At 39.6% G+C, this 9,250-nt stretch overlaps 1 protein-coding gene across 1 annotated transcript in view; it reads right to left on the bottom strand.

The window, feature by feature from the left end:
* Positions 1-8,934, bottom strand: part of aig1 (androgen-induced 1 (H. sapiens)) — a 34,849-nt gene extending 25,915 nt beyond the window's left edge. Inside the window, exon 1 of the mRNA XM_022215199.2 lies at positions 8,610-8,934. Coding sequence (XP_022070891.1) covers positions 8,610-8,750 — 141 coding nt within the window. The 5' untranslated portion in view covers positions 8,751-8,934. The remainder of the gene's footprint in view (positions 1-8,609) is intronic.
* Positions 8,935-9,250: the final 316 nt, after the last annotated feature.

The following is a 9,250-nucleotide window of genomic DNA, read 5'->3' on the forward strand; positions in this document are numbered from 1 at the left end:
CCGAGACAATATTTCAATAAAACCACTCAAAGCTTCTTTCAACATGTACCAAAAATACTTCACTTTGATCATGAATTTCAAATACTCAATTTCAGAAGAAGCTGCATGACATTAAGTGGATTGCGGTGAGAGGAAAAAAACAGCTCGGTATTTTAACCTCCATGTCTGTGTAATGAAACACTCTCATCAATATGTTCGCCATGATGGATGTGACCTCCTTTTTCAGGGAAAGATGGAGACGATGCACACACTCATCTCTCCTCCACTGCCCTCTTCTCCTCTCTTCCGCTCTCCCTCTGGGGGTATAAAGTGTCCCCCCTTCAGTGTGGGGGTGGCTCATCGCTGAAGGCACTTTTATAGCTATCCGATGCCGATTCATGCAGAGTTATGTGAATGCTTCTGTATGTATGTGATCCTATTGAGTGAATAAAGACATTTTATAGTTGACAGTGAAGCTTCTGTCTCTGTGTCTCGACTAACAGAAATTGCTAATGACAGGACTACAGATCTAAGGCTGTCTAAGTAGCTTGCCTGCTACATAAATATTAGCTTTCTATGGGATCTCAGCTAGCCATAAGGCACCGACAGAGCCTCGCACAGTTATTTATGAAATGAATCGAAAAGCAATCATGTCTGCAGTTCTGTTGTACCCATGAGCAGGGTTCATTTTGTTCATGAGAAACAATCACACACACACACACACTGTATGACCAGGAGCCAGATGTTGCACTATGTGTTTCCTGGCTGCTGGTGTGTACAAGTCTTTAATAGCACAGTTAACCAGGAGGAGAGGTCTAATGTGGAAAATATGACACAGCTATTTCTCAGGCTCACACACACAGCAAGGCTCTTCAGAGAGGATTATTTGGTCTTTAAAGAGGCTTTAACTGCTGACAAAACTGTGTTCATTAGCTTTGTTGGCCTATTATTAATATTTCATTAGACACATTATTACACACCGCTTATAATTTTTATTATAACTAATCCGAATATATAGACGACAAATTCAAGAAAAAATCTGAGTGAAAGCGAGGAGAAACATAATGAATGCAGATGCTTCCACTCAGGTGCACTGCATGGTACAATTAAGCAATTACCATCCAGTCAGGCTCTGTGGCTGTGTGTATAAAAATGCTGAGCAGGCCCAGCTAATTCTGATTTTGTATCACAATGGAAAGAGGAAAAGATCTGAGTGACTTTGAAAGAAGGTTCACTGCTTGGGCACGGATGGCAGGAGCTTCAGTCACGAAGAACGCTCAGTTGGCTTCAATTGGAATAATGACTAAAGTGGCAAGAGACATCAGCAAATATGTCATTTCATTTCATTTCATTTCATTTATTCTTTTCCATGGTAATGCGTTAAAAAAATCAACAAATGGATACAATTTATAAAGCACAGAATACGCACATCCATATGTTGAGAAATTGCGGTTGACACATTTAAGGCTTGTGCATTAGCGTGATTTTTAACTCTCCTGTCGTCCTTCGGGTCAAATTGACCCGTTTTAAAATAATAAAAATGTGGAAAATATATATATATTTTCACACATTTTCAAAAAAATTTTAGGAAATTTTTGAACATTTTTTGGTGGAAAAAAACAAACTAAAAAAAATCAACTAAAATCCAGTGAATTTCGATGTCAAACTTGAGGATTTTTTATTTACAAAAATAAAACTTTTGAGGGAAACTTTTTAGGAATTTTCTTCCTGAAGATTTTGCAAATTTTCATAAATTTGGGGGAATTTTTTCTGAATTGTTGGACTTTTTTCAGACAAGGCAACACCATTTTGTGGTAAGGACAACACGAGGGTTAAGAAAGAACAGAAGAGCAGCATTTCCTTAGCTAACCTAAGGCCAATTCATGCTTTGCAAGTATAGGCGTGACTTAAATTTTATCATCCACCCTAATCCAGCCTGAGTGCAGGAGGCCAAAATGTATAATAGAGTCATTCCATGTCAATTCAACAAATGCTTGTTGCACCACTTTCTCAGATCCTCCCAAAAATTTTTTTGGGCTTTATTTGGGTAATTTTATGAACAAATGCAAAGTATTATGGTTATAAACATACAGTATAAGCAGTAATGATCTAATCTAATACCCATAGTCAGTCCAAACTTAATCCTCGCCTATGATTTTAGGGTTTTAAACTACTAAAAAAAGCAATTTATACTCCTTTTACATGGTCAGAATTTTTTCCCCTTCCAAAACTTTTACCCTTCTGGTGAGAAAAGTATAGAAATGAATGAAAATAAAAAAATACTGGACTGTGGAATTTCCCAAAATATCCTTATTATTTCATGGGCGACTTTATTTTGGGTTTTTCATGCCTCTATTTTAGGACTTATTCTTGTGAAAAGACATTGAAAGAATGAATTTTCTTCTTTACTAATGAAAGTTGCATAAGGTAAAAGTTTTAAAACATTAAAATAAAGCTTATTTATTGATTTATAGGCTGTTGAACTCAGGTGTAGACCCAAAATAGCCTAACTTTAGGCATTAAAAAGTGCATGTGGGATACATGGTACGCGGTTCAAATTTTTTTGGAGGAACTAGTATGTGTGAAGTATGTGTGAACTTACTTTCATATTTGTTTCTTGTGCCAAAGATGAGCAACTGCTGAATCAATTTACTATACATTTTGATCCTCGTTTTTGTTTTTAGGAACCATTTACTTGACCAACTAAAGATGAAAGATGAATCTGAAGCATCAGCATCGTAGTATAAGTTACAAAGGGCATATCTGAAGTTAATTATTATATAGACATTGTTTTTTCTTTCATACAGTAACTGAATAAGAAGAAATGGCATCACTCCCAGACTGCATTCTCAGGACAGCCTCGGTATCGTATTTGACTTATCAGCTGAATTTGAAGATTTGCATGTGAAATTCATGCACCCAAAAGGTCCCAGCAAGAAGTTCACATGGCCTAGAAAGGATGACGTAGTGTGGGTGCCTACAGCCCACATCCTCTGTCCAATCACTGCTCCTTCAACACGCCGTGGTGGACAGTACCACATATCTGGTGCAGATGATGGCCTGATTTCAGAGAAATTCAAGCAGTTCAAAGGACAGAAATAGTGGTGTGATAAGTTGGGGACAAATTACATGTTTTACATGGGACCTAAGGCAATATAACTCATTTTAACTGCAATATATTAGTTAGAATTCCTAAAAAAACGCCTATAAAACATAGTGCATTTCTTGGTTAAATTGGCCATGAAGGATTCAAGAAACAATGTTGATACTTCAGATATCAATTATTCGGATGTTTATTGTTATACAGACAAAGTTTCATGTTTCTACTCCATGTCCCACATTGGTTTCTGTGCCAATATATGTATGGTGTTTTTCAGTCTGTTTCATAAATAGGCATCGTTTTGAGGTCTAAGGAGACTAGCTAGCTCTTGGATATTTTTAGGTTAGAGAGAACTTTTAAGGTACTTTGAGATTTTTATAACATATGAACCTTGTTACTTATTAAAATTTGTGAAAAAAATGCCTAAATTCTTGAAAAATGCCATTTTCGCCAAATTTTTAAATTGCCCTGTACCACAGAGAAATGGGTATATTCATTCCAAATTTTTTTTCCTGCTCTATTGTTAAGGTGTTTGAACCCTTCAGATCACTTGTAAGTCTATATCATCAGTCAGTTCCCAGTATTATCTTCCTAAATCAAGCCTTTCTACCTAAAATATCAATTTCCGAGTGGAAAAATAGGGATTTAAATATTTTATAACTTAGCAAATAGCAATCATATGATGTTAAAACTTTGCAAGTAATCTATTCTTATGTTGGGATAGTTAAAAAAAAAGTTTGGAGATGATCAGAGGAGGTCATGCAACAAAATTTCCTCAGATTTGTTGAAATGAGATGGAATGACTCAATATGGAGGTGAAACACAGAGGGAAGCTCTAAATTCTCCAGAAATCCTGTGCTTCATCCGTCCACTGTGCTTGACACACCTCAGGAATATTCACTGACATGCTGCTACGGCCCAATCTGTAAGGAAGTAGCTGCTATATGCTGTAAAAACTGTCTCGTGTTCAATATGCGGCTTGCAGACCTTTTGGGGAATGAACAGTAGTATGATCTGGATTGGTCTGTGCACACAGAAGCAGGAAGCATGAATTTGTTCCCAAGAATGTCACCAAGAACAGTCTGTCACCAAGTACATAAAAAGGCACATTATAATGGGGCTGTATGCATTCACTCCTCACTCAGTGGTCATCAGAAATGTGGAAGAAAGTGATGTGGTCATTGGAGATAAACAAGAAAAACTGAACCTTTCCAAATCAAAGCACAACCAGATATGTGTTAGTCTATTTCAGAATGAATGAGATGTATCACAAAGAAAGAAACAAAATCTCTAGCAATTATTAATTCTCCTCCCATAATCTATTTGGTCTATTGCCTCCAAAATAGCAAGAAATTTCAAGCAGAAGGCTGGAGTTCAACCACAGCAAACAGAACTAGAAAATATCCTCAGGAAAATGAAATACAAATAACTCAAAAAATGTGTGCTGATTTATTCTTCAAAGACATTAGCTATTACTGAAAAGGTAACCTTTAGCTAAATATTTGTCTAAAAATGCCCACAACTACTACACACTAACTCTTCAGCTGACGTGCTGTATTGGTCTGTTGGTTTCTAATAGAAGCGCCTCTTTGTGAGCGCATGTATGCAGGCTTTGTTTGGGATGAATAAGAGCTGTGTGTGTTTGTGTCTTCTTCCAGTGTAAAGTCCCTAACTTAATTTCACTTCAGAATCAATAACGATGATTATGAGGACTAATATGTTGCCTGCCGCTGCCCCTCATCTGATGCACTGAGTAGTCTTTCAAGTACAGTAAAAGAGCACTGATAAAAAGCATTTATTGTGGCAGACATGTGGCCTGACATCACCACAACCACCAAATATCGGACTGAAAAAAGTTATGCTGTGCTGTAGCCAGCTAACTTGCAGCTCAAGAGCCGTAATACGAAGCTGCTCAGTACAATTGCTTTGCCTTTGCAGCCAATGATGGCTAAACCTGCAGATTTTTGCTCTGACCATCTGATAGCCAGTTTATAAATATAAAAGTAAGTACAATATATACACACGTGGACAAAATTGTTGGTACCCCTCAGTTAAAGAAGGAAAAACCCACAATTCTCACTGAAATCACTTGAAACTCACAAAAGTAACAATAAATAAAAATTTATTGAAAATTAAATAATCAAAAACAGCCATTACTTTTGAATTGTTGATTAACATAATTATTTAAAAAAACAAACTAATGAAACAGGCCTGGACAAAAATGATGGTACCTCTATAAAAGATTGAAAACTATTTGACCAGAGTGACATGATTAACTCAGGTGTGTCATTTAATTGACATCACAGGTGTTTCCAAACTCATAATCAGTCAGTCTGCCTATTTAAAGGGAGACAAGTAGTCACCCTGCTGTTTGGTGAAAAGGTGTGTACCACACTGAACATGGACAACAGAAAGCGAAGGAGAGAATTGTCCCAGGACATCCGAAAAAAAATTATAGACAAACATCTTAAAGGTAAAGGCTATAAGACCATCTCTAAACAGCTTGAAGTTCCTGTGACAACAGTGGCTCATATTATTCAGAAGTTCAAGACCCACGGGACAGTAGCCAACCTCCCTGGACGTGGCCGCAAGAGGAAAATTGATGACAAATTGAAGAGACGGATCGTTGGAATTGTATCCAAAGAGCCCAGAGCAACCTCCAAAGAAATTAAAGGTGAACTCCAAGGCCAAGGTACATCAGTGTCAGATCGCACCATTCGTCGTCGTTTGAGCCAAAGTGGACTTCATGGGAGACGACCAAGGAGGACACCACTGCTGAAAAAAACTCATAAAAAAGCCAGACTGGAATTTGCAAAAATGCATGTTGACAAGCCACAAAGCTTCTGGGAGAATGTCCTTTGGACAGATGAGACCAAACTGGAGCTTTTTGGTAAGGCACATCAACTCTATGTTCATAGACTCAAAAACCAAGCATACGAAGAAAAGAACACTGTCCCTACGGTGAAACATGGAGGAGGCTCAGTAATGTTTTGGGGCTGCTTTGCTGCATCTGGCACAGGGTGTCTTGAAAGTGTGCAAGGTACGATGAAATCTGAAGACTATCAAGGCATTCTGGAGAGAAATGTGCTGCCTAGTGTCAGAAAGCTTGGTCTCAGTCGCAGGTCATGGGTCTTCCAACAGGACAACGATCCAAAACACACAGCCAAAAACACCCAAGAATGGCTGAGAGAAAAGCGTTGGACTATTCTAAAGTGGCCTTCTATGAGCCCAGATCTGAATCCCATTGAACATATGTGGAAGGAGCTGAAACATGCCATTTGGAGAAGACACCCATCAAACCTGAGACAACTGGAGCTGTTTGCTCATGAGGAGTGGGCCAAAATACCTGTTGACAGCTGCAGAACGCTCATTGACAAATACAGAAATCGTTTAATTGCAGTGATTGCCTCAAAAGGTTGTGCAACAAAATATTAAGTTATGGGTACCATCATTTTTGTCCAGCCCTATTTCATTAGTTTGTTTTTTTAAATAATTATGTTAATCAACAATTCAAAAGTGATGGCTGATTTTGATTATTTAATTTTCAATAAATTTTTATTTATTGTTACTTTTGTGAGTTTCAAGTGATTTCAGTGAGAATTGTGGGTTTTTCCTTCTTTAACTGAGGGGTACCAACAATTTTGTCCACGTGTGTATTTATTGGCACTCTGATTGAGAATAAGTAGCCTGTTTTAAATACCAGGATTGATCACTGGGAAAAACTGGCAACAACATTAAAGTCTTGTGGACACACACGGTCAACTGTGGACACAATGGACATGCATTTTGCTGGTGCATCTGCAAGGATACATGAGACATAAATTTCATCATCTGCTCGAATCTGCGAGGGTATTCCTCTGTGGACCTCCCTCCCTGTGCAGTTCAAAATTTGTGACTGCACACATATGCCAGGAAAAGAGATGATGCTAAAAAAAAAAAAAAAAAACTTTTCAAGGAGAGACGGTGTGTGGAAATTAGCAGTCATCCACACCTTTAGAATTCATCATTAAGCTGTGGTTGTAGTAGCTTCTGCCCAACTTTGGAGAAGCTTTAATTTGTTGATGCATTTCACTGGCAAGGGCCAAACCCAGTGGGAAGCTCCAAATCCTCCAGAAATCCTGTGCTATTTTGCACAATATGCTCAACACACCTCAGAAAAATTCAGACAGTGCTACAGCTCAATCTATAAGTAGCTGCTATGTTCTGTTCCGGGTTTTCTGTGTTACATATGAGGGGTGATTGTAGTATGAACATGACACGAGCACGTCTGCTTCTGAAGTCTGCATATGTCGATACAAAAAGGGTGAACTGGCCCGAAGTAGCCATGCAGACGCACATGTTGGGGTGCCTGCTGAAGAGGTCAACATAGACTTTGAGAACTTGGTTGCTCTGAGCGGGATTAGAACAGATTGAACAGACTGATAAAAAGAGCCAGCTCAGTTTGTGGCTGCCCCCTGGACTCCATCGAGGTGGTGGGGGAGAGAGGGGATCTGGCCAAACTGTCCACTATCATCAGGAAACACCTCCCACCATCTGAATCAGACTCTAGGTGCCTTAAATGCCTTAAACAGACTGATACACCCTAAGTGTAAGAAGGAGACTGTACCATGATGCACTGTAACTCCCTGGTCTACTTCATTTACTGCTGTACTTATTTCTCTTTACATACACATTCTACTGATGATGTTACTGTAATTCATGTGCAATAACGTGTTGCAATCTAATCTTTTGTATGTAATGTTTCTCTGCAATTGTTGTACTGTGTATATGATGTAATTTTAACCTGCCCTTATAGCCCTGTCTTTTGAGCAGCTGTAACAGTGACCTTTCCTTTCCCCACTGTGGAACCAATAAAGTTTATCTTATCTTATTTTATCTTATATAACACAAGTCTAAGTGCAACCAGTTCCTTTAATGTCTCCTTGTTCTGGAGTGCAATTAATTTCGAGTTTGACACGATTCCTCAGGTACCATTAAAGGGAAATAATGAAGAAAATAATCATCAAATTCTGATAAAGCATCATTTGCAGACCTGGTCTTGCACAGTTTAATATTTACAGCTATTTCTGCAATAAATTAAAAGTAAAAACCAACGACCCTCCTACTTTCCTGATCTCCTCCCTCCTAATAATTTTGGATCAGTCCCAAATTGGGAGGCTTTTACAATCGTTGGTGCACGAGCGGCGCGCTCCCGCCCAAGAGGACGGATTTACGACAGGAGTCATTCTGAAACACAACACCTGTTCCGGTTCAAACGCTGCCCACTCAGCCCGTCAAACCCACGCTGGGGGCTTCACGGCGACTTCAGTCTCACTTTAGCGTAATTCAGAGCAAATATTAGCACCTTCTGTCCCCCTGAGAACGAGTGAATCCTCGGAGCAGAGCAGGCTGGAGGCGGAAACGCTGAATAACCAGTTCACCCTGATCACAACACGAAGCACCGACTCTGCAGCTCCCGCAGCGCTTCGACCTCTGCGTTAACTTCACGGGGCTGTTTGGGCTGGAAATGAAACGGAAGGTGGGATCTCACCAGGTCGATGAAGGTCAGGAACTTCCAGCTGCCTCCGTAGGTCTGGTGTGCAGGCATGTCCAGGGCTTTGTAGTGGCAGAGGATGGAGAAGTAAGACAGCAGGATGGCGACCCGGAGGACCTGAGAGGGGATCAGCGCCATGATGCTCGCTCTGTGTCCGTCTGCTCGTCCGTCTTTACCTCTCTGCGCCGGTTTTCGTCCCTCTAACGTCCCTGTTTGTCGGTATTTTTCACCTGCCTTAACCTCTCCGTCTCTCCGCGCCTCTCCTGCCCCCCGCTGCTGCTGCTACTGCTTCCGTGTTATGGTGATGATGTAAGGGGGAGGGAGGGCTGTAATCCAGCCTGGACACTCCGTTACACCGCTGTGATAGATACGTTGTTACTCATCCTAAATCAATCAAAACACCTGATTTAGCATACATTCTTTAAAGTCTGTACAATATGTTTATTTGTTTGTTTATTCTATGTTTCACACCCTAGGGTCTTAGCTAGAAAAATACAGGTTATTTCCAACAATTATTAACACTATATTTCATCAGCCTTTAGATGTATTACAGTCAAAGTATAAGGGCACGACCGATATGGATTTTTTTGAGGCCGACTGATTCCGATATTTGGCAGAAAAAAATACCGAAAGCCGAT

This window comes from Acanthochromis polyacanthus, chromosome 16 (assembly GCF_021347895.1).
Source record: "Acanthochromis polyacanthus isolate Apoly-LR-REF ecotype Palm Island chromosome 16, KAUST_Apoly_ChrSc, whole genome shotgun sequence".
NCBI classification, from domain to species: domain Eukaryota; kingdom Metazoa; phylum Chordata; class Actinopteri; family Pomacentridae; genus Acanthochromis; species Acanthochromis polyacanthus.